General features: G+C 40.8%; 1 protein-coding gene across 30 annotated transcripts in view; it reads left to right on the top strand.

Annotated features, from left to right (window-relative positions):
* Positions 1 to 26,302, top strand: part of MPDZ (multiple PDZ domain crumbs cell polarity complex component) — a 137,338-nt gene that overhangs the window by 84,680 nt on the left and 26,356 nt on the right. For 8 of the 30 annotated variants that reach the window (XM_038402211.2, XM_038402202.2, XM_038402204.2 and 5 more), the window contains 7 exons: positions 962 to 1,057; positions 4,507 to 4,684; positions 8,605 to 8,715; positions 19,001 to 19,163; positions 23,171 to 23,367; positions 25,587 to 25,678; positions 25,993 to 26,083. In XM_038402211.2, the coding sequence (XP_038258139.1) occupies positions 962 to 1,057; positions 4,507 to 4,684; positions 8,605 to 8,715; positions 19,001 to 19,163; positions 23,171 to 23,367; positions 25,587 to 25,678; positions 25,993 to 26,083 (928 nt within the window). Of the gene's footprint in view, positions 1 to 961; positions 1,058 to 4,506; positions 4,685 to 8,604; positions 8,716 to 9,260; positions 9,345 to 13,679; positions 13,752 to 19,000; positions 19,164 to 23,170; positions 23,368 to 25,586; positions 25,679 to 25,992; positions 26,084 to 26,302 lie in introns of all 30 variants that reach the window. The other 22 variants (XM_038402200.2, XM_043514323.1, XM_043514326.1 and 19 more) reach the window with 6 other exon arrangements.

Here is a 26,302-nt window from a genome sequence, read left to right as displayed (position 1 = left end):
CCTTTCTAGGCCTTTCACTGAATTAGAAGATGGTATGTATGTAAATATTGGTTAGGAATATGCTTCATTAATTAAATAGTTTTTTAAAGCAACAAAATACTGAAAAAATACTGATATTTCAACATTTTCAGATTTGTGACACAATGGGAATATTCTGTGAAATCAAGCAGTTATAGGGGAGGCGAAGGGGAGGAGGGTTCAGAAAAAAATTCAAATATTATGTCTTATTAGCTGTACTCTTCCAAAATTTGAAAATGACATTTCTGTTCCATTTAGAATGTATGTTGCAACAATTAATGTGAATTTCCAGTCGCAGAATGAACTTTTCTCAGCATTCTCCTAGGCCTCAGAAAATCATTAGAATTATTGGCCAGGATTTTCAAAAGTGACTAACAATACTGCATACCTCCATCTCAGCTTGAGACACTTTAAAGAAACCTGATTTTCAGAGAGAGAGAGAGGGTGCAGATCACCTTCAGAGTGTTTCAAGTTGGGTACCAAAATCACTTATCACTTTTGAAAATCATAGCTGTTATTTTTTTCCTTTTGGAAACTAAACGTCAATTTGTTTAAATTTTGGCTCCACTCCCATTTAGAAATGCAGAGTATTCTACTCTGTGGTTGTCATTGGTGAAAGCTTAATTGAAGAGAGTGGAACAGGAATTCCTAAACACAGGATATATTATATCAGAAGCTTACTGGGAGGGTGGTGACTCCAGATGGTTCACAGCTGTACCATAAGAATTTTAAATCTTTCTTACAATATAAGGGGAACACTTAGAAATATGCTAGATACTAAAGCACTTTTTTACTCACTATTTTCTCGTGTAAAAGCACGGCTACCTCCATGATCAGTAAAAATTCTTATTCTGTCAGTTAGATCCGTTTGGTCTTCGTTGCATAACGACACCTGGGACTTTATTAGGATTTTAAATGTACTTTGTTTGCTCCTATTTATTAGCAGAGAAATTCCAGAACTACCTGAACGAGAAGAGGGGGAGGGAGAAGAAAGTGAACTTCAAAATGCAGCTTACAGTCACTGGAACCAGCCCAGACGGTGAGTATGGATTCCCAGTTGAATGACACTCTCTCATAAACGTCGGTGTATTGAAATTGGAACTATAGTGCATCCTTTCCTATTCTGTAAAGTAAATAAGGAAGCAGTCAAAATAGTGTAGTGTTTATATCTGTGCATTACACAAATAGGGTGTGTTTATTTTTACTGCAGTCAGCCTAAATCCCTGTGATCCAACTTGTGTGCTGAGTGTTTGGGAAGATTAGTTTTAAATTTAATTTGCACTGATCAGCCTAAACCAGGGGACTACAAAATTAACTCTTCACATATATGAGTGGGATGGTATCCCAGCTAGGAGGTAGCCTTCCAATTATAAAAGGAACAGGAGTACTTGTGGCACCTTAGAGACTAGCAAATTTATTAGAGCATAAGGTTTCGTGGGCTATAGCCCACTTCATCGGATGCATAGAATGGAACATATAAGATAGATATATATTTTTAGATATATATTTTAGATATATTATATATTTTTAGATCTATATATATATATATATATATTTTTATTTTTAGATATATATATAATATATATTTTTATATATATATATATATATATATATATATATATATACACATACACAGATAAGTTGGAAGTTACCATACAAACTGTGAGAGGCTAATTAGTTCAGATGAGCTATTATAAGCAAGAGAAAAAAACTTTTGTAGTGATAATCAAGATGGCCCATTTAGAGAGTTCACCACAAGAAGGTGTGAGGATACTTAAGGAAATGGATTCAATATGTGTAATGACCCAGTCTCTATTCAAACCCAAGTTAATGGTATCTAGTTTGCATATTAATTCAAGCTCAGCAGTTTCTCCTTGGAGTCTGTTTTTGAAGCTATTATGTTGCAAAATTGCCACCCTTAAATCTTTCACTGAGTGGCCAGAGAGGTTGAAGTGTTCTCCTACTGGTTTTTGAATGTTTTGATTCCTGATGTCAGATTTGTGTCCATTTATTCTTTTGCATAGAGACTGTCCGGTTTGGCCAATGTATATGTCAGAGGGGCATTGCTGGCACATGATGGCATATATCACATTGGTAGATGTGCAGGTGAACTAGCCCCTGATGACGTGGCTAATGTGATTAGGTCCTATGATGGTGTCACTTGAATAAATATGTGGACAGAGTTGGCATCGGGCTTTGTTGAAAGGATATGTTCCTGGGTTAGTGTTTTTGTTGTGTGGTTGCTGGTGAGTATTTGCTTCAGGTTGGGGGGCTGTCTGTAAGCGAGGACTGGTCTGTCTCCCAAGATCTGTGAGAGTGAGGGATCATTTTTCAGGATAGGTTGTAAATCTTTGATGATACGCTGGAGATGTTTTAGTTGGGGGCTGAAGGTGACAGCTAGTGGCGTTCTGTTATTTTCTTTGTTGGGCCTGTCCTGTAGTAGGTGACTTCTGGGTACTCTTCTGGCTCTGTCAATCTATTTCTTCACTTCAGCGGGTGGATATTGTAGTTCTAAGAATGCTTGATTCAGATCTTGTAAGTGTTTGTCTCTGTCTGAGGGATTGGAGCAAATACGATTGTATCTTAGAGCTTGGCTGTAGACAGTGGATCTTGTGGTGTGTCCTGGATGGAAGCTGGAGGCATGTAGGTAAGTTTAGTGGTCAGTAGGTTTCCGGTATAGGATAGCGTTTATGTGACCATCGCTTATTAGCACTGTAGTGTCCGGGAAATGGACCGCTTGTATGGATTGGTCTAGGCTGAGGTTGATGGTGGGATGGAAATCGTTGAAATCCTGGTGGAATTCCTCAAAGGCTTCTTTTTCCATGGGTCCAGATGATGAAGATGTCAATAATATAGCGCAAGTAGAATAAAGGTAGTAGGGGACGAGAACCAAGGAAGCGTTGTTCTAAGTCAACCATAAAAATGTTAGCATACTGTGGGACCATGCGGGTACCCATAGCAGTGCCGCTGACTTGAAGGTATATATTGTCCCCAGATGTGAAATAGTTGTGAGTGAGGACAAAGTCACAAAGGTCAGCCACCAGGTTTGCTGTGACATTATCGGGGATACTGTCCCTGACGGCTTGTAGTCCATCTTTGTGTGGAATGTTGGTGTAGTGGGCTTCTACATCCATAGTGGCCAGGATGGTGTTTTCTGGAAGATCACCAATGGATTGTAGTTTCCTCAGGAAGTCAGTGATGTCTCAAAGATGGCAGAGAGTGCTGGTAGCATAGGGCCTGGAGAGAGAGTCCGCATAGCCAGACAATCCTGCTGTAAGGGCCAATGCCTGAGAGGATGGGGTGGCCAGGATTCCCAGGTTTATGTATCTTGGGTAGCAGATAGAATACCCCTGATCAGGGTTCTAGGCATGTGTCTACACAGATCTGTTCCTGTGCTTTTTCAGGGAGTTTCTTGAGCAGATGGTGTAGTTTCTTTTGGTAATCCTCAGTGGGACCAGAGGATAATGGCTTGTAGAATACGGAGTTAGAGAGCTGCTTAGCAGCCTCTTGTTCATATTCCAACTTATTCATTTTGACGACAGCACCTCCTTTGTCAGCCTTTTTGATTATGATGTCAGAGTTGTTCCTGAGGCTGTTGATGGCCTTGTGTTCAGGACGGCTGAGGTTATGGCACAAGTGATGCTGCTTTTCCACAATTTCAGCCTGTGCATGTTGGCAGAAGCACTCTATGTAGAAGTCCAGTCTGTTGTTTAGACCTTCAGGAGGAGTCCACGCAGAATCCTTCTTTTTGTAGTGTTGGTAAGAAGGATTCTGTGGGTTAGTATGTTATTCAGAGGTGTGTTGGAAATATTCTTTGAGTCGGAGAAGTCGAAAGTAGAATTCTAGGTCACCACAGAACTGGATCATGTTTGAGGGCCTGGAGAGACAAAAGGAGAGGCCCAAAGATAGGACAGACTCTTCTGACGGGCTAAGAGTATAGTTGGAAAGATTAACAGTATTGTTGGGTGGGTTAAGGGAACCACTGTTGTGGCTCCTTGTGGCATGTAGAAGTTTAGATAGTTTAATGTCCTTTTTCCTTTTTAGAGAAGCAAAGTGTTTGTTGTAAATGGCTTGTCTAGTTTTTGTAAAATCTATCCATGAGGACGTTTTTGTGGAAGGTTGGGTTTTTTATGAGAGTATCCAGTTTTGAGAGCTCATTCTTAATCTTTCCCTGTTTGCTGTATAGGATGTTGATCAGGTGGTTTCGCAGTTTCAGAATATGTTACTCTTGCTGTAGCTCACATACGAGATACAAGGGTTAGCTAGAAGCCCAGAATAAATGGAGGCCAGTAGACAAAGGTTAGACACTAAATAGACTTGTTGGTCATTCCCAACCCACTTTCCTAGAAAGGCATGAAAACATCTAAGGAAGAATTTTTCTCAGATACATTCCACAGAATCGTACAAATGACAGGCCTTTGGAATTTGTAGACGAGAGGCTGTGGTGTAGATACAATGCATTCCTTTTTGTTTTTTTTGTCATTGTAGGGTTGAGCTTTGGAGAGAACCTAGCAAGTCGTTGGGAATCAGCATCGTCGGTGGACGAGGGATGGGGAGTCGGCTGAGCAATGGTGAAGTGATGAGGGGAATCTTTATCAAACACATTCTGGAAGACAGCCCCGCTGGAAAAAATGGAACTTTAAAAACTGGAGATAGAATAGTGGAGGTACCATGCAAACTTATAATGTGCTTTAATTTTTCCCATGTATATACATCAACCTTGCAAATGTCTGCTTGTGGACATAATTTTGTTATGGCAAAGCAAGAGATTATGATTTTTTTTTTCTCATCAGCCATCATGGTACAGGGCCAGCAACTAGATTTTGTGCCTACAAACCCAGGGCCTACATGTTGTACAGTTGTCACTTCTTTATTTAAATATTTCTGAATATAAAACCACCACCACCATCACAATGGAATGTAGGTAGCAGTATGATTACCGCACCCTCCAATGTCTCCATTACTGTCCGCACTACTGGCAGCCCTTCAGAGTTTTACCACATGGTATACCAAATGTAATTACTGCATTATAACCATAGTCCTATCGTGTGTGTTTTACATGCAAAGGGCCTCAGGCTTACATAGAGCCTCAAATGTACATAGTCTTCACAGTAATACAGGGATGCATAAGGTCCTGGATTCTAACCCCCCTTTAGACCAGCTGATTCAGGAGAAAGATTACCATGTTTCATGCAGCCGCATAGGGTAGTTAAAGAGATGGCCATAAAGAGGAGGAGAACTGCAAGTAGACATCCCACTTATTTGCATGTTGGCGCCTATCCAGACCCTATCTTTCATCTCCACTTAGTCCCCATTTCTGGGTGGGAGTACATAAAGCTCTGCTTAGCTGCTAATAGAGCGGGGGTTGGAGTCCAACTTGTGGGACACAGAAACTTTTCCACCCCTGCAGCTAGGTTGGGGGAGACTTTTTTTCCCCTGATCACTGATCCCCTTTTTGCCATCTCTGCAGGCATGATGCTCTCACCTTCCCTCCACCCTGATTCAGCTTTGGAGCAAAGTTGGCAGCCCAAGATTAAGCAACATTCTTTCTAAAACTGTTTTTCAGCTGGCTGTCAGTTAATACCTCCCCCCAAGCCCCAGTATCTTAGGTTGTCAGGAAATGCACTATTCTTTGACATCTAGTATTCCCTGGACCGTGGCTGCCATTCATTAAGTACATGGCAACCCAGATGGCAGAGACTGTGATTCTGCCTCTCAGGTAGGGTGGTTTTAAGTGGGTAATGTTTAAACTGGAAATACATGGACAATGTATAGGACAGAGATGCAGGGCATCAGAATAGCTTCTACAGTGAACAGCCAGAGAGGACTGCAGAGCTGCCGTTGGCCAACAGGTATGAAGGTGGAATTTGGGCTGGAGAGGACCCATTTTTAACATATTGTATAAATAAGCACTTGCATACTAAAAAGATACAGCTTCATCCAGGCACTTAGATGACCTCCTATCTAAGCACCAGTGCAGAGCTCTATTAGGTATTGGTTTTATATAATAGCACAAATAGACTTGTGTTGAGAAATGGCTGACGTTGGCCTAAATGTTTTGGTCTGTCTCTGATGTATGAACACATTGGTTATATCAAGGATGAGAACAGTTTTACTTTGCAGAATGGCTAGAAATGTCATTAATGGTCCTTACAAGTAAGTTGTTGGGTTTTAATGAGCATATGGACTGTCCCAGAAAATGAAACTTGCAGAAGTGTATGTGGGGGAATACACATGTTAAGTAGATGACCATAGATATTGTGTGTGTGTGTGTGTGTGTGTGTGTGTGTGTATGTAGTGACCATGTATGTCTGGACATGTACGTATAGTTTTCCTTTCTTATACTGTAACATAACCTGGCTCTGCTCTCTAGTTAGCACCTGCCGCTACTTCGGACATTGGAAGTGATAGAGTGATAACAATACTTTATTTATTTATTTATTTATTATTATTATTTATTTTTCCTAATAGATTTAGAATCTGCTATCTTAAATAGTTTTCCTTCTCTTTATGTTACATTGGATGGTTAAGTCTCAGATAAGCTATGAAATTAAAGAGGCAGAAGTAACTCTCACTATAAGGCTTCTTATGCAAGTACTACTAACAAATAACACTTGTATCTTGGCTTTTAGCTATTATCATAGCCATTATGAATATGCTTTTCTAACGCTAACCTCACCATAACATGGATTTTCCTTGGATACCAAGATAAACTTTTTTTTAATCAACACATCAGTATGTGTTATACAGAGAGCGAAAAAGAGAGTATGTTACATCTCAAAGAATTGTTCTTAGCCATCCTTTGTAAATATTTTGTTTAGGGAGGAAGAAATTTTTTCAATTCTGAGCTAAAACTAGTTTTGGGGGTGGAGGGGAATGTAACAAGGAAAAATTGTCTAACATTAAAAAATAATACCTTGCACTTATATAATGCTCATCCTCCACCAGGAATCTTCAGGTGTTTTGTAAGTATCATATAATTAAACCTCACATTGGCTCAGTGAGGTAGGTATAAACAGCCCTGATTCTGAGCCATAAATGACTTGAAGCAATCGTTGGCAAACTCTATCATTGCTTTCATATTATTACATATTCTATAACCGTGGCTTTTGCGACAAAATATCGACATGGAACTTGAATCAAGCAGATCAATAGCCAATTTTAAAATCCTTTAGAATATTGAAAGCCTAGATTATATGGCTGGGATTTCAAAAGAGCCTAAGGACGATAGGCACCAAAATTCCCAGAGTAAAGGTGGGTGTCTGTGTCCCTTTGGACTTGTCTAATGTAGCAACAGTAAGGCCTTGTCTACACTGGCAAGTTACTGCGCAGTAAAACAGCTTTCTGCGGTGTAACTCCCAAAGTGTACACACTGTCAAGCCACTTAGTGCGCAGAAACTCCTCAGTTGGAGTGTTGCAAAAAACAACCACCTTGACGAGAGTCATAAGCCTTAAAGCGCAGAGATTCCAGCGCTGTATTGGCAGTGTAAAGACATTACAGCGCAGAAAGCAATCAGTTGACTTCTGGAGGTATCCCATAATCCCTCAAGTGGCTGCTCTGCTCATTGTTTTGAACTTTGCTGCCCTGGAGACATGTGCCTCTCCCCTTTCAAAGCGCCGTTTCTGACCGCCATTGCATGCTGTGCTGATCTTCTCTGGGACACACAGCAAGCCATTAATGTGGAATACTCCTGCTGTTGAACACAGAGGCAGGTGTGTGTGTGAGAGAGAGAGACAGACTGCTGTGCAGAGAGCTGGGGAGAGAGAAGGGGGGTGAAGTCGGGGTTTCCCCCTGCCTCAGGACTAGTTTCCTACCACTGTCTGAACTTACAAAACAGCATGCTGACACTCTCTCTCTCCCCCAAAACACACTGTCTCTCCATATACACACACACACTCCCTGTCACACACACTGCCCTCCCCGCCCTCCACGTCAGTTGAAAAGCAGCGGACCATGTAGTAGGATGCCATGGAACAATGGGATTGGGAAACGTGCATCATGTGATGCTGTGCCTGCCCCATGAGGCCTTGCAAACTCTTCCCAAAGCACCCTGAAGCCAGTCCCACAGTGGGATAGCTACCACAATGCACTGCTCTCTTCGCCATTGCAAGAGCTGCTAATGTGGATGCAGTCCACCGTCACAAGGAGCACAGTGTGAGCACGCGACAATGGTTTATTACTTCCAGAGCTTTAATAAAAGCAGTATCACTTGTTGCTCAGAAACTTGCCAGTGTGGACATACCCTAAGTTAATGCGCACTAGGGAACTTTTAGTGTGCACCAGTGGGGTCTACGTGTGGAAGTTAGTGCATAGCATGTTGATGCATTTTAGAATTCACATCCCTCTAGTGTGCATTGCTGTGCCATGTAGATAAGCTCTTAGAGGCCTTTTGAAAATCCAGTCTGTACGTTGTTGGTGCCTAAGGACCTGATTCAACATATGTTGAAGTTAATGGGGATCGTTCTGCTGAGTGCAGAGGCCTTTGGCTCAGGCTGCAATAGACAATCCAAAATCAGAATCTTAGAAGTTGCTTCATTATACTTTAAGCTTTGTGTAATGTTAAGCTGAGGCCTTCCGATTTTCAGGTGGATGGAATTGACCTCAGAGATGCGAGCCATGAACAAGCTGTGGAAGCCATACGGAAGGCAGGCAACCCTGTAGTCTTTATGGTACAGAGCATTATAAACAGATCAAGGGTAAGCATCTTAAATATGAAAAAGAGACAAAAAATAGTGATAGTTTAAATAAATGTCCAAGCTGATATTATTTTTGGGGCGGGAGAAGAGATATTTAATCCTGCAGGTTCAATCTCAAACAGAGCATTATAGGAACAAAGGTTTGATTTTTAAATAGTATTTCCATTTAGAATGATATTGATTTGGAATTGGAATTTACCTATACTATGCTTGCTTCAAAGTATTTTGAAAAGCCTCCAGAATGATTGATTGATGAGGAGAAGGGAAGGAGCCTATCTAAAAACAAGTCTTAGAGATTGATATTGTGTCCAAATGCATGCAAAATATATGGCAACAATTGTTGTTATATTAAGTGAGCATTAATGAAAGGACCTAGAAGTACACAAAGAGAATTTTTCCTTCATTAAACTGCATGGACAATGCAAACACAAGCTAATAAGCTTTAAAATAGTAGCTTGCATCACCTGAAACTAAACTTCCTCATTGTAGATTCTATGTAATCTGCATGTCTATTTACTAGTTGTCTCATAACTTTTGTTTCCCAGCCAGAATCTCTCAATAGCTCTTCATCAACCTCTGCTCTCAGTGGGCAGAAACCTACTAACCCATTTTATCGTCAGTCATCTCAGGTAACGTTTCATGGAATAGCTTTCCTGAATGTTGGCTATTGATACTCAGGCTGCTAAAATGAGTATTATGCATTCGCTATGATATGGGCAAGATTGATGTTGTTTAATGAATGTTTAGGATGAGAGTCATGCTTTTACTTCATCAGAGATGAATTTTTGTATATATATGAATGTTCCTTTGGGAATTTTTAAAATTACAGTTCTACTTGCTCTGTTTCTCTACCCCCTAACTAGCTTTACTGTATTTTAAAATTGTCTGTTTATTAAAATATCCATACTTTTGTATGTAAAGCAAGGCATTGCACATACTTTTCACTGTACATATGCTTTGTGATATAATTTTTAAAACAACACTTTTTACTATCTTAATCATTTGAAACTTACATCTGTACATATAGTAAGAACTCGTGAGGGAATTTCCAGTCTTCGTTCATGTGTACTCATCCAGACAGCTAGCTGCATGCAGACAATAACAATCTTTAATATGGTACAACAACACATCTGCTAAAAATGACTGTTTCAAGACAGTCAGATTTTAAACCGTTGTATTCTTCAAGATACTGCACATGGAGATTAGAGTGTGGCCCAGATAATATGAATGGGCTGTGTTGTCTGCTGGAAACAAATTTAGTAGTTCTCCATGCAAGCAGTTATGCGCCACATCTGTTCTACATAATGACTCTGCTCTGTTTATTTTTAAATAAGAGTTACCGATTGAGTTGAGTGTATCTCCAGCCATATTGCAGGGCTTCACCCTTATGCATTTTTGAATGCTTTGTTTGCTCAAATAACTAAATATTTTTATGCTAGTGGTTCCTTTTGTTTTGCTATGTACAAGTGTGCTTTCTTGCACAATGGTATTGTTGACAACAATCTTTTTAGATTACATGAAGGTAATTCCCTAAACAGTGCCCTGATTTACCCCTTGCACAGCCTCAATAACTTCAGCACAGTGGCATGGGATAGAAGTCAGGGCAGCCAGTGTTTTTTATTTGACATATCATTATGTCAGAAATATTTGAGGCACAAATATGAATGGTTGGGGATTGATTTTCTGTGTTATTACTAGATCTTGATTATTTATGCACAAAATATGTGTTGTGCTAATTTTATTTGTATAACACTCTGATAGTTTAAACTCTTAATGCAGGCAGCAAATCTGATGGTTACATAGGAACATTAATTTCACAAATAGTACTTAGAAGACATTGCATGTGTAAACAGAAATTATTCTCGTAGGGAAAATGTTCTCTGTCAAGTTTGTGAGTGGCATTGTCACAATGGATCCCTTGTCTTAACATGGCTCTGTCTTTCAAATTGTAAAATACTGTAGATCCAAGAAATGTTACACTGGCAAATTAGATCAATTTTATTTGGTAAACTGACGCCTGAATATGAATATTGAACAATGAATTTTTCAATTTTAAGTGTTTTTTGAAAAACAACAAATGTTTTAGCTGGTTCAGAGATTTCTTTACACGGTAAGATAAAGGGCTTTTCTATACAGAGCAGTAGTGCACACCGCTAGTACATCAGAGGGTGGTAGGGAACCTTTGATGTGCACCAGCAGGCTCTATATGGAGCAGTTAGTGTGCAACATGTTAGTGCACTTCAGAAGTCACACCCCCATAAGGTTAATTACTCCACTGTGCAGACAGGCCCAGATAATAGTGATTTTTGATGTATTTTTCCCCCCGAAAATTCTCCTGCGGCTTTTTATCATTTTTCCTTTTATCAGTACTAAAGTTTGCACTTTTCCTTTTACCCACTACTTAAGCATGTCTTGATTTATGTAACTGTGGTACAAGAGGTATTCCTTTCTAAGCACTGTGCTGCCTGTTTCCAACAGCGTTCGGCTCATAGCTGCAAAGAATTTTGGCCAGCATAGCAGCCGGTTCCTTTGTAGAATTTATTTGCATGAATTTAGGACACTTCCATCTACTATAGAACATCAGGGTGGTTGCCTCTTTCTTTTAAGTGAACACGTTTGTTTCAAAACCATTCTGGTCCTACAATACATTATGAGATCTGCATCAATGGCATAAACCAAAGGTTAAAAATGTTGACAGTAAATGAAAAGAGGAAAGTAACTAGTATCGTTTCAGGAAAAGCCAGCTAATTCTTATTTTGTTAAGCCATAAACCCAATAAAGCTTACTAAAAAAGTGGTCCCTCCCACTTAGCTGCACATATTTAATGACAATGTGCTATAATAAGATCCTGTATTACTAAAACTTACTTACTTCTGCAAAATATCTTGCTGCCCATTTATTAGTATGCTGCTGTTTACTTGTCAAAATAAAAGCACAACCTAAATTTTGCACTACATTTTCTACAAATTGTTCTTATGTTTGTTTTTTTCCTGATTTGCAGAATTTGTATCCAGGTCATAAATGTGAATTAGCGACGTTTCAATATAGATCCATTGAAGCATTTGGCTATCATCAGATAATAATCAAAGAAGGCAAATTTTTCATCTTCTCACTCATGACATTTTAAGACACTTAGTATGTTTATGAATGTGCTTTTATGCTATGTATACCAATTCTGAATTCCTTGTTCAGCAAAAAAGCTGCCATTTATATCAATGTAAGGACCATAAAGATTGGATCAAAAGACTATAGGGGGAGATTTTCGGAGGTACAAAAGGCACTCATGTGCCTAATTCCTGTTGGCTTTCAGTGGGAGTTGGGTGCTTGACTGCCATTTGTGCTTTTAGAAATCCTCCCTATGTGTAATAGTGGAAAGGAAATACTAGCTTCATACTTTCTATAGAGTGAGGGAAGAGGGCCAAAACCTATGAGGAGGATAAAACTGGTAGACTGTTCTTCTACCCATCATTTAATGTCACCAGTGTGTATCAGACAAATGTAAACGTACAGCCTTGCCTGCCTTCACTCACAGATGTCTTTAGCATAGCATGTGACATGGGCATTGTTTACTTAATACAAGAAACCTTGTGGTCTGTTCTATAAACCACAAGGTTTTATTTTAAACCTACCTGCTTTGTTGTGCAGTTCCTTTGGTTTTCTTTTAGCTGCCTTTCACACAGCACAACCTTTTCTATGGGCCTGCTACCATCAGCAGCACTAATCCATTGGCTGATTCTCCCCCGTTCAGCACTAACAAGGTTGGATGACATCTGATTGTCTTTATTGGTTCACCGAACGTTCTTTATGTGCTTCTGCATCACTTGTGGGTCCTTCTCTGTTTGTAATTTTTCCACATTTGGGTAAAATTCTGTGCTCGTGAGGATAGAAATTTTCCATGATAAATAAGAATTTGTAGAAGTATTGTACAAATGCCAGATATGTAATCGTAACCTCTTGAGACTGAGATTTTCAGAGCCCCCTAGAAGAGTTTGGTAGTTTTGAAAATCTCAGCCTAATATGAAATGGCTTTTTTCAAGGACAAAGGTATTTTGTTATCAGTTGTTTGTATGTTGGTCCTTTCTCTGTATGTGTGTGGTTAGGAATTTCCTACTTTATTTTTGCCATGAACAATCTGTCAATACCTCACATTGTAAGATGGTGACAATGTTTTGGGTTTTGGTTTTTTTTTTGGAAATTCTTGCCCTGTACCACAAGCAGGGTGCCAACATTTTTTTGAAATCTAGAAAAGTTAGATTCTTCTCTTCGTAATTGGTGCTAATGCAACTAGATCTCTGACGCATCCCTGTTTAAAGGCCAAATCCTATCTGTATGTACATGCATACAGCTCTGATTTTGCACAGTCACTTGTAGCTGCTCATACATCTGCGGGATGAATTCAGCTGTAATTCCATGTTTCTTCAATTTTTGTATTTTTCCCTTAATCTCATAACAAAATCTCAAAATGTATAAAGAGCATAGACTGTCTGTATAACTGCATATGTGTGTTTTTGAAATCTATACCCACACTTATAGTTCTGAGGTAGGGACAGTAGAAGTGTAACAGAGGTAATTGCTTATAATTTCTAAATAAACAGTTATTACAAAAAAATTATGTTGCAAATAATTACATGCAAAAACTTACGTGCTTGCAAATATTAGAAAAGTCAAAACCACCTGCCACCCCCCATCTGAACTCTACCCCCAAGGACATTTTTTTTGCTTTTTCTGCCAGATTTTTGTGGAGAAAATTATGAAGGCCCTGATTCAGTAAGATAACTTGCTGAATCAGGGGTTAATTAGGTCATATACGCTATTTTGTCTATTTTAAAATAAAATGTGTGAATTTACTGCAGTTTATAAAATATACCTGTCACTTAAAAATATGTGTACTTTAGTTCATACTGCTAATGCTACATATTGTCAAAGGTACTGTTATATATGGATTGCTGTTTTCTGTTCTGTAGGATGTGCAGAATCCTGTTAGGGTTGCCTTCCATTGTTCCCCAACTAACCCTTTTGCCCCTACACCATTTAAGGTTTGTCTCCATGTGAAAGTTACAGTAACTTGTGATTGTGCCACACATCCTTTTTTGTGCTGTGTTTTGTTCATGCCTGTTTGTATGTGGCATGTGGTAATTTTGGAAAGTACTTTGATCTTCCTTCCAAATGGGTCTGCTACATTGAAAGTGATACTGCTGTCCGTTCACTGCCATTATAAATACATGCTTGGTTGTGGCCAGAGCCACACGGGTAGCCAGAAGGCTCCATGTGTTGTCAGATGTTTGCATTTTGGTATGTCAAGAGTCAAAATATTTTAGCCTTATGTTAGGGCCCAATTCAGAGAACAGAAGTCTTGTGTGTAAATAAAAGGGCCAGATTCTGTCCTCGGAGATGCATGCATAACTTACAGTGACTTTGGAAGACAGAATTTGGTCCTGTATGTTTTTAATTGTTGTTAGGATCTTATTTGTTTTACTCTTTGCTTGCAGAGAAGACTGAGCATTCATTTGCTTTTATATCAGTATTTGCTTAGACTTAAACAGGTGCAGAGTTTATACATGTACATATAGCGAGACATAAAGAAACATTCCTTGTTCATCAATATATGGCACTTTGTGCTTTCTTTTAATGATAAATCCACTGGAATTTCATTCGTACATACAGAGGTACACCCGGCCTTCCAGAGCTACTGGATAGCAAACCATCTTATTGTTGTCTTGATCCTTGTCTTGAGTACTGCAACATTTTAGGCACTTCCATTGTTCACAAAGAGCAAGACTAAAATGATGCATTACTTTGAGTTAGAAATTGTGAACTACGCTGAGTTAGTTGTAACCATCAGAGGAGTGAAGTTCTGGAACAGCCTTCCAAGGGAAGCAGTGGGGGCAAAAGACTTATCTGGCTTCAAGATTAAACTCGATAAGTTTATGGATGAGATGATATGATGGGATAACATGATTTTGGCAATTAATTGATCTTTAACTATTCATGGTAAATAGGCCCAATGGCCTGTGATGGGATGTTAGATGGGGTGGGATCTGAGTTACTACAGAGAACTCTTTCCTGGATATCTGGCTGGTGAATCTTGCCCACATTCTCAGGGTTCAGCTGATCGCCATATTTGGGGTCGGGAAGGAATTTTCCACCAGGGCAGATTGGAAGAGGCCCTGGGGGTTTTTTGCCTTCCTCTGTAGCTTGGGGCACGGGTCACTTGCTGGAGGATTTTCTGCACCTTGAACTCTTTAAACCACGATTTGAGGACTTCAATAGCTCAGACATAGGTGAGAGGTTTATTGCAGGAGTGGGTGGGTGAGATTCTGTGGCCTGCATTGTGCAGGAGGTCAGACTAGATGATCATAATGGTCCCTTCTGACCTTAATGTTTATGAGTCTGAGTTGTTTCATATCCTTCCCTAATTTTTGTGTAGACTCCGCCCTCCCCACCACCCCACAAACACCTGCATTAATTTAAGGTTATATGGCCTCCAGTGAATATATAGGAAGTGCTTATTGAGTTTCTGGAACTCCTCTACCCTCACCTTGAGGTAAAATTCTTCTACTTACTTTTTTCAGTTAGGAATATGCATTTTAAGCATAAAAGTACAGCATGAATGCTAATGTGTGCTTTTGCTAATATCCAACACTGATTCTGAAGTTTAGGAACTCTTTTGCAATAAGTGTGGTTTATGACAGTGGTTCTCAAAGCTGGTCCACCGCTTGTTCAGGAAAAGCCCCTGGCATGCCGGACTGATTTGTTTACCTGCCGCGTCCTCAGGTTCGGCTGATTGCGGCTCCCGCTGGCCACAGTTCACCGCTCCAGGCCAATGGGGGCTGCGGGAAGGACAGCCAGCATGTCCCTTGGCCCGCACCGCTTTCCGCAGCCCCCATTGGCCTGGAGCAGTGAACCCTGGCCAGTGGGAGCCGCGATCGGCCAAACCTGCGGATGCGGCAGGTAAACAAACCGTCTGGCGTGCCAGGGGCTTTCCCTGAACGAGCAGTGGACCGCTTTGAGAACCACTGGTTTATGAAACATCACCCTCCCTGTCCACATTGGTGTTTGAGTTTTTCAGAGAGTGCTCTCACAACTTAGGTTCCAGTAAGTATCTCAGGTCTCATAAAGACTGATCTAATACCGTACATCATCCTAGCTGGCATTTAGGAATTTCAGCAGTTTGAACTCTCCGATGCTTCCTGCACAATGTATTCAAAACAATTCGAATGCCTCACGTTCACTTAAAGCTCCAAGTGCCAAGGGAAGGTTGTGTATAGCAGTGTAAGACTTGTGTAAGACTGAGTCTTTTGTTCCATTCTGTCAGCCACCAGCATCTGTCTTGTTGTTCTAAGTGTGTGCTATATCTAATGTGAAGGCATTTAAACAGATACCATTTTAGACCCCAGTGATATTTTGAGATAACACGTACTCAGCCTTCTTCATATTACCACATGGCTTCTTAGAAAAGCTCCTAGAATGAGAGGAAAGAGAAGCCCATACAAGCAGCAGAGGAATTTGGGGGCTCAAATGAGACATTAGCATGTTCTTTACATGTCTGGATGGGGAGAGAAAGAAGGTAGTTTGTTTCCTCTGGACAACTGGCATTTTCCCAGATCTTCATAAGATTAAGTTAATTGATTTTTACTCTTTTCAGCTGAAAGGATGTTATCTGAGTGTGGCGCTGATGGATTCCTAGCTTTGAAATCCATCAGGGGTGCGGAGGTCTAATACAATTCTCTTGTTGGCTCTGGAGAAAGTGTATTAAAATTTTTGACCCCCCCAACCACACCATCGGAGATGTTATTCTCTCACTTTCCACTAGATCCTTAAAGCTGAAGCGAGGAAGGTAAAAGCTGGAAGAAGTAAGTACAGTCCCTGCAAATTTCAGTACTCTAAAATGGTACTAAGAAGGGGAGGACTTGTGGCATCTTAGAGACTAACAAATTTATTTGAGCATCAGCTTTCGTGAGCTACAACTCACTTAGAATTATAGAATATCAGGGTTGGAAGGGACCTCAGGAGGTCATCTAGTCCAATCCCCTGCTCAAAGCAGGACCAATCCCCAACTAAATCATCCCAGCCAGGGCTTTGTCAAGCCTCACCTTAAAAACTTCTAAGGAAGGAGATTCCACCACCTCCCTAGGTAACACATTCCAGTGTTTCACCACCCTCCTAGTGAAAAAGTTTTTCCTAATATCCAACTTAAACCTCCCCCACTGCAACTTGAGACCATTATTCCTTGTTCTGTCATCTGCTACCACTGAAAACAGTCTAGATCCATCCTCTTTGGAACCCCCTTTCAGGTAGTTGAAAGCAGCTATCAAATCCCCCCTCGTTCTTCCCTTCCGCAGACTAAACAATCCCAGTTCCCTCAGCCTCTCCTCATAAGTCATGTGTTCCAGTCCTCTAATTTTTTGTTGCCCTCTGCTGGAAGTTTTCCAATTTTTCCACATCCTTCTTGTAGTGTGGGGCCCAAAACTGGACACAGTACTCCAGATGAGACCTCACCAGTGTTGAATAGAGGGGAACGATCACGTCCCTCGATCTGCTGGCAATGCCCCTACTTATACATCCCAAAATGCCATTGGCCTTCTTGGCAACAACGGCATACTGTTGACTCATATCCAGCTTCTCGTCCACTGTAACCCCTAGGTCCTTTCCTACAGAACTGCTGCTTAGCCATTCGGTCCCTAGTCTGTAGTGGTCATCGAATGCATACAGTGGAAAATACAGTGGGAAGATTTTATATACCCAGAGAACATGAAACAATGGGTGTTACCATACACACTGTAACAAGAGTGATCAGGTAAGATGAGCTATTACCAGCAAGAGAGCGGAGGTGGGCAGGGGGGAACCTTTTGTAGCGGTAATCAAGGTGGGCCATTTCCAGCAGTTGACAAGAACGTCTGAGGAACAGTGTGGGGCGGGAGGGGAGGGAAATAAACATGGGGAAATAGTTTTACTTTGTGTAATGACACATCCACTCCCAATCTTTATTCAAGCCTAAGGTAATTGTATCCAGTTTGCAAATTAATTGCAATTCAGCAGTCTCTTGTTGGAGTCTGTTTTTGAAGTTTTTTTTGTTGAAGAATTGCCACTTTTAGGTCTGTAATCAAGTGATCAAACAGATTGAAGTGTTCTCCAACTGGTTTTTGAATGTTATAATTCTATAAAATCTCTCCACTGTATTTTCCACTGCATGCATCCGATGAAGTGAGCTGTAGCTCACGAAAGCTGATGCTCAAATAAATTGGTTAGTCTCTAAGGTGCCACAAGTCCTCCTTTTCTTTTTGCGGATATAGACTAACATGGCTGCTACTCTGAAACCTAAAATGGTACTTTTTTCATAGGACATTTATCGGTTGCGAATCTCATCACCTGATTTATCAATTACCAAGCCCTCATGGCCCATTCTGGCCTATTGTTTACTATTGATCACAGTGCCAAATAAGTAAAAATGATACAAGTCAAGAAGATGGAGCCAAATCATACAGTTCTTGATCACATTTCCCTTAAGCAACCTGACTGCATAATGGAAGTTTTGCCGGAATAAGGAGTTGAGGATTTGACCATGATTTGCAGTAGTAATTTGTATGCATATAGTTTTGTTTTTTATTTTTTAATCGAAATTAATCACAAGACCAAGAGTAGGTGTCCCCCCTCCCCCTTTTTATGGCCAAATCTTTCTCCCTTTTGACATGATTATTCATAGGTTGTATAGAAGACAAGTAAAGGACTTGGAAGAAGGTATTCTTGTGTTCTTCACAGTCTTTCTTTTTTTTTTTTAATAGGCCTTTCTACCAACATTTCAACTAAATCTTCTTCTTTTTACAAGATTCTTCAAAGCTACCTTAACTCCATTCCTCCATCTCTCCCTTGTTTGTGTATATAAAAAATTATAACAGAAGAAATTGTTTAGTGACTCATTTTTTTTCTTTAGATATAAAAAAAAAAGTCTGTGCAAATTGGATATTGAAAAAATTCAATTAAGTTTTCACACAAGGTTGTTTTTCAGGCATAAAGCAACACACAAAACTTCACTGAATTGGGCTTTTAATGTCAGTTCTGTTTGCTTAAAAATACATTTGGAAACTTACTCCTTCTTCCCTAGTGTTCTTTACATCTCTGATCTCCCGATGCCTCTCTGTGCTATGTGCTTTGTTTAGAATTCCTGGTGCTTGTTGTTTAAATTTCAAAGCCATAGTCATTGCCGTTTTGATATTTTCATGTACTAAATTGTTCTGTTCTAGAGTCTGCATATATTTAGCCATGGCATTTTTCTTGTTCTCCACAGGCATCCAGTCAGTCAGATTCAGAGCCAGGAAAGGCTTCATTTAGTAACTTGCCTCTGCCCCCTCCTTCAGCATTTTCAGGAATGAGCTGTGAAATTGCACAATCATCTTCCAGCAAAATGGAAGAGGATGTGGAAGATGATGATGAGTTTGGTTACAGCTGGAGTAAGTTTATTTTTTGTGCTATTTGAGAAGCTCAGCATTGAAATAGCAATGATATGGAGTAGGTTGGGGCTCAGGTTGAACTCCCTCATTTTCATCTATCTGGGTATAAAATGTTACTTTCAGCTTTCACTTTTGCTTGGACAGCTGCACATTCTTGAAACACAAAATCATTTGCCCTTGTTCTGTGCATTCAGTTTCAGTGCTAGTCCTAGTAAAAGTAGGTTCTGCCCTGCACATAATGAACCGCAATAACAATTTCGATGTAGTATATGTCACCCATGGTAATCGCATATACAGTTCTGTTATCTGAAAATAATCTCACCTGCAGTTAAAATATGGGTGTGGGTGGGCAGGCAGGGGGACTAGTGCTTTTAGAAAAAAATCTTTGGGGTTGGGGGGAAACCACAGACTCCTAGAAATGTGGGAATGGAAGGGACCTCGAGAGGTTGCCTAGTCCATTCTCCCACACTGAGTGAGTATCAAGTGTACCCAGACCATCTTGAGTGCCTTCTGATACTTCAGGTCTTTTCCTGCTCTGGGCACCTGTTGTAGGTTGTTGACTTTGCGAGGCAGGTCTTCAATGGTTCAGCCCTTCACCTAGGTCCCAGAGTCAAAATGGATGAACCCCTTCAGGATAGCAAAGAGTGTAACAAAATGTCAGCTCTCACCAGGGTCTTCAGTCCGTTAAGTCCTGCCCTTCACTTGGTCTTCTAACCAAATCCTGTTCCCTTTTCAGCCCTTAGGCTGCTTTCCCAGTGGCTGGTGGGAGAACTTGGGCCTGTTCACTACTCCGGGTCCCAACCTATAGACCCTATAAACAGCAGCCACTTACTGCTTCCTTGGTTGGTTGCTGCTACGTTCCCTGGGCCTCTTCCCTTCCGGTTTCTTTTTTACCTCTGTTCAATACCTTAAGGCTAGAGCTTCTAGCAAATGCAACCCATCAAGCTCTTTTGACCAGAGTGGAGTAGAGCCCTGCATGGGATTTTTTTTTTTAAATACGACTCCCGCTATTATGGCAGGGGTCCTGCAGGATTCCAGTCCTGCTGCAGGGCTTTAGAGTGGGGCACCTTCCACTTTTCCTTGCCCCTCTGGTCCTAGCCAGGGACTGACCTGTTCAGCTCCTTTTATCTGAGCCAGCTGGGCTCTGATTGGCTGCTTTGATTTTTCCTTCCTAAGTGAAGTTCTTCGCTCGTTTTTGTTGATTTCAGACTAGTTCACCAGTTTGTCATGGTCATTTTGAATTGCTTGTGATCCCTCCAGGCTTGGCATCATCCACAAATTTTATATGCATACGGTCCACCCTATTATCCAAGTCATGAATGAAAATATTGAATAGTACTGGTTTCAGAACAGAACCCTGCGAGACCCCACTAGCAACATCCTCCCAGTTTGACAGTGAACCATTAATAATTATGCTTTGATATGGTCTTTCAACCAGTTATATATGTATCTTTATAGTAATTTCATCTAGATCAGATTTCCCTAGTTTGCTTATGAGAGTGTCATTTGGGACTGTCAAAAGCCTTACTAAAATCAAGATATATCACATCTGCAGCTTCACCCCCATCCACTCGGCTAGTAACCCCGTTAGGAGATTGATTTGGCAAGGTTTGTTCTTGACAAATTCATGTTGATTGTTACTTATTATCCTATTATCCTGTAGATAGGTACAAATTAAAATTTTTTAATAATTTGTTCCAGTATCTTTCCAGGTATCAGAGTTAGACTGGTTGGTTTATAATTCCCTGGATCCCCTTTGTTTCCCTTTTTAAAGATAGGTACTATGTTCACCCTTCTCCAGTCCTCTGGGACCTCATCTGTCCTCCATGAGTTCTCAAAGATAGTTATTAATGGTTCCGAGATTGCCTCAGCTAGTATCTTAAGCATCCTACGGTGAATTTCATCAGGCCCTGCCGACTTGAATACATCTTACTTACTTAAATATTTTTTAACATGTTCTTTTCTCATCCAGGCTTGTGTTCCTTCTCCTTTATTGTTCATATTCATTGCATTAAATATCTGGCTATAATTAACCTTTTTAGTGAAGACTGAAGCAAACTAGGCATTAAGCAACTCAAGTCATCTTGATATCATTCATTATTAGCTCTCCTTCCCCACTTAGTAGTGGACATGCATTTTCCTTCCTCTTTCTCTTGTTTTTAATACTTTTATAAGCCATCTTTTTGCATTTTGTGTCTATACATTTTGTGTTTTAGCCTTGCAGGTTTTGTTCCTACATCCTTGTGCTATTCTTTTGGAAAAATTGCTAAGGATGAGTACGTTTCCACTTTTTCTTTTTTTATTTTCAGGTTGTTAGAGCTTCTGATGTTGGCCTTGTGCTGTTCTTCCCATCTTTCCTTCATATTGGAAAATTTTGCTCTTGCATTTTCAATGTTGTCTCTGAGAAACTGCCAGCTCTCCTGAACTCCTTTTTGCCTTAGTTTTTCTTCCCCTGGAATGTTACCTACAAGTTCCCTGAATTTGTTCAAATCCTTGTACTGCTGCTCTCATGACGTAGACTCATGAATTCTATCATTCCATGTTCACTTTCACCCAAATTGGCTTCCAGCTTCAGATTCGCAGCTAATTAATCCCTGTTAGTAAGAAACAAGTCTAACATGGTTGCCCTCTGGTTACTTCCTCCACCTGCTGCAACAAGAAGTTGCCCCTAGTACACGTTCAGTAAATTCTTGCTGGATTAATTTTCGAACAGATGTCTCTGTAGTTACATTCCCCCATTATTACAGGGCTTGTGTTTTGGATATTTCTGTTGGTAGTTCTAGAAATCTCTCATCCATCTCCTTCTGACTTGGTGGTCTCTAGTGGACCCCTATCATGATGTTGCCCATTTTTCCCCATTTATGCTGATCTGCTCAGTCATACCTGTCAGTATCATTAATGCCCACATCAATGAGCAGCATGGGGTAGTTGTCAGAGGGACAGATGAGCCTTGGCAGCCTTTCCACAAAGTCTCAGACATGGGCTCCAGTCAGGCAGCACATCTCCTGGGACATCAGGTCAGAAGATGGATGCCTCCATCCCCCTCAAAAGGGAGTCCCTGATCATCACGCCCCTATAACTCCTCCTCTTAGGTGTGGTGGCCATCAACCTCCCAGCCCTGGCATGAGTTGGCTCCTCTTCCTCAATCATTGGGGCCTGCTCCTCTCCTCCTGTTTTCTGTACAGCATACCAGTTCTTGGGTGTGGGTTGGAGCACTGTCTGCTGCCCAAACTGACTAGCAGCCAGTTGTCTCCTCCCCACAGAGCAGCTGGTCCTCCTCCTTCCTCTGGTGCTGCTCTATTCTGTTGCAGCTGGCTGCATCATCCATCCTGGACGTCTTCATGTTCATCCTGGCAAATGAGCCTCCTGCAGCTCTCTGACCTGCTTCCTGAGTGACTCCACCAATAGATGCCTCTTGCACTGGGTGGTTCTCCCTTCCTGGCTTTCTTCAGCAAGGATGTGCAGGCTGCATTCCCAGCAGGTCAAGACCATGAGCTGGGTGGGAGCCTACAGGATCAGGATGCCTTTCTGGGCAGGGACGCCACAGGTGCAGGACGAGGAAGAGCTAGCAGTGATGTTTGCAGTGCAGTGTTTTCCTGCCATTGAAGATTCTTTCTTGCAGAGTACCTACCAGTTAAGGGAAAAAAACCTGCTTTCCTTTGCTGAAGAGCTCAACTGGCTAACTCTCTTAGTCTCCCAGCTGCCTTTGTCTCACCAGCCATGTGTCCATGTGAAAGATGTTTTATTTATTGGTATCAGGGAAGAAACTCAGAGAAAAGAATTTAAAATGTTCATATTAAACCCAGCCCCCAAGCAACTGGAAGTATTGTTACAGGTGACAGTTTTAGCTTGAAAAGGGACTGGTTTTTGATGCTTCAGTCATGCACGGATTCTGCTGTTGGATAATGCCTGTTGCACGCTAAAGCTGATGAGCTGAATGACTTGTAAAGTGTTCTAATATGAATTCAAGCCCTTCTGCCCACAACTTTTCTCCCCCTTACATTTAGAAAAGATCACACAGCGTTATGGAAATCTATCAGGGGACCTGCACATGATAGAGCTGGAAAAAGGAAGGACTGGTTTGGGACTTAGCCTTGCTGGCAACAAGGACCGGTCCAGGATGAGTGTCTTCATAGTGGGAATTGATCCAAATGGGGCAGCTGGAAAAGATGGCAGGTTACAGATTGCAGATGAGTTGCTAGAGGTAAGTTTCTAGCAATTGTACTTAAAACCAAACATGTTGACTATAAAGGCAGTAGAGCGGTAGTTTCTTGGTGCAATATATAGACTTCAGTTAACTATATAGCCTTATAATACCATCATTATTTCTTTGAAATCACATTTTCATTCTGGTATGTGCCTAATGGTTGAGGTTGGGAGTCTTATTTTCTTCAGTCAGACCATTACTGCATAAAATTTGATATACAATAAGTGAAGAACGCACCTTTGGCATCATGGGGCAGGGTGAGAAGGAGGAATTAGTTTGTGAACTAAGAAAAGTAGTGTGTCATACAGTGATAGTCCTTCTGAGGCTCTCCCACTAGGTTCTGTGGACTGCTGCAAACCATTCTAGTTACAGCTCTATCGGCCTAAAGATGTTGTAATATATATGTATTGTTTATACATCTGTCACAAGAAATGAAGAGGACGAAAGAAATCTGGAACAGCTGTATTTGTATCCTGGGCTCTAACGATTTAATAACCTATTCAGGCTGCTTTCACATGGTATCCAGTGATATCAGGACCCTCATTGCACAGACAGAAGCCTCATTCTAAACCACATTTTTTTTAAAATATTGTCTCAGTTCAATAGATGGCAATTGCAGCAGTTGCTCTCTTGCACCTTTTGCACTCCTTTTCCTTTTGGTGTAGGGTGACATTCTGCCTGTTGCACAGAACTAGCAAGGCCATCCCTAGCACTTCAGGTGTGTGGTGGGGGCTATGCAAAGGGGAATGCCAGTGGAGAGGGGATGTGGGGGCAGGGAGGCTCAGCAATTCCTGAGAGGCACTGTGCCAGTTCCAAATAGGCTGATGTAGAAACAAGCACTTTCAGACCAGCGGAAGAGCTATAGAATCTGTGACTGGGGGGATCCACTGAGATGAGTGTATTCACATACTGGCTGCAGGGCCCAGTTTTCACTACAAAGGACTCGTTCAAATCAGTCAAAATGTCTTTTCATATAGGGCTTGATCGTGCGGGATCAACATTCATTGACCCTCCAAACAGTGCCCAGAACTGTACAAACAAGGGTTCCCACCCTAAGGCACTGAGAGCTGGAGCCATTCATTCCTTCATTGCAGCACTAAATGGACACTGAGGGCTCTCTGCCACACCGATCTTGTGAAGGCCAACACTATAACAGGGTTCAAAAAAGAACTAGATTCATGGAGGATAGGTCCATCAGTGGCTATTAGCCAGCATGGGCAGGAATGGTGTCCCTAGCCTCTGTTTGCTAGAAGCTGGGAATGGGCAACAGGGCATGGATCACTTGATGATTTCCTGTTGTGTTCATTCCCTCTGGCGCGCCTGATATTGGTTACTGTCAGAAGACAGGATATTGGGCTGGTGGACCTTTGCTCTGACCCAGTATTGCGATTCTTATGATCTTCTCACTACTTTTGCTCCTCCAGAGCCTTCTTACTAACCACCCCCTCTCCTGTCCTCCCCTCACACGTCTCTTTGTTCCTGTCTTTCATGCTACTTCTGTACTTGTAATTCCTTCCCTTTCCTCATGCCTCCATACTCTCCTTCAAATCCTTCCTTTAAAATGCTTTTACAATTCTCTCTCCAAGTGCTCACCACAGCTTTTGTGATTGTGCCATCAAGTGTTGCTTGTAAACAGCATTGTCTGAGTAAATGAGTGCCTGATCGTGCAAAAACAGAGAAGTAACTTTCCTGACATGAAAATTCCCTTCAGCTTCAATAAGATTACTCAAGCAAGTAAAGTCACACATGTGCATAAATGGCTAGAAGATCCAGCTCCCAGTGCTTTAGGGTGGGAATCCTTGTTTGTAAAGTTCTGGGCACTGTTTTGAGGATCAATGAATAATAACAACTTTCTTGTTGGATAGAGGCAGTTCATTTATTTGTACTGGTAAATGTAGCCTTTTCCTATGACTCTGTTTTATCCACTTCTAGTGAGTCATGAGGTGATCAATAACAAATGGAAATAAATTATATGCCTAAAGGCAAGCCATTGTAACCTAGAGAAGGACATTTTCAGCAGAGAGAGTGTTTAAAGCCAGACCAGCAACTGGGAGGAATGTTGTGAACTAGAGGGGTGAAAACAGAGTGTTGTATATTGCAGAGTAAATTTTCAAAATGATGTTTGGCACGTAATGGTGAAAGAAGATAAGTGTTTGTTGTAGAAAATTTAAGGAAATAAACATTCGGAGACATATTTGCCATTCTCCTTCATCTAGATCAATGGACAAATTCTCTATGGAAGAACTCATCAGAATGCTTCCTCGATAATCAAATGTGCACCATCCAAAGTAAAAATCATCTTCATCAGGTAAGCAGTGCTTAAAGAGTCTTTCCTAGAGATAGTAATCTTTAACATATATTTAAAATGAAGTTTTTCACAAGCTGTTTTTATATTAAAAAAGTCTTCCCAATATCATAGTTTTGTCTCCCAGGTAATTTTGGTAATGTACTTCTGTAAGTCCAACATTTGGACTTCACAGGTTACATATTTTTTTTTTGTATTTTGATCTGTATCGTGACTGCCAAAAATAAAACAAAATAAGAAATGAAGGGTAGCAAAATTAAACTTGTGAAAAGAACTATGGTGATGCTTCAAAACATATATGCTTTAATATATTGCAGAAATAAAGATGCAGTGAATCAGATGGCCGTTTGCCCTGGGAAATCAGTAGAATCTTTACCTTCCTCCTCAGGGACTCCTCAAAATCAAGAGGTAATCTAAACATTGTGTGAGTCTATTTGAGCTGATTAACAGCTTTCTGGGTAGAAAAATACTCTAATATTTGTTACATTTTACAGCAGAAAAAGTCCTAGTGGAAAACCAAATGGGGTTTTAGCACAGCTGTTGAATATTTTGATCCTGATTCTGCTTTCAGTTTACACTGATATAAATAAGGAGTAGCTCCAGGAAAGTCATTGAAATTATACCAAT

The sequence above is a fragment of the Dermochelys coriacea genome, chromosome 5 (assembly GCF_009764565.3).
Source record: "Dermochelys coriacea isolate rDerCor1 chromosome 5, rDerCor1.pri.v4, whole genome shotgun sequence".
In the NCBI taxonomy this organism is placed as follows: Eukaryota; Metazoa; Chordata; order Testudines; family Dermochelyidae; genus Dermochelys; species Dermochelys coriacea.
This window is presented reverse-complemented; position numbering and strand designations above follow the sequence as displayed.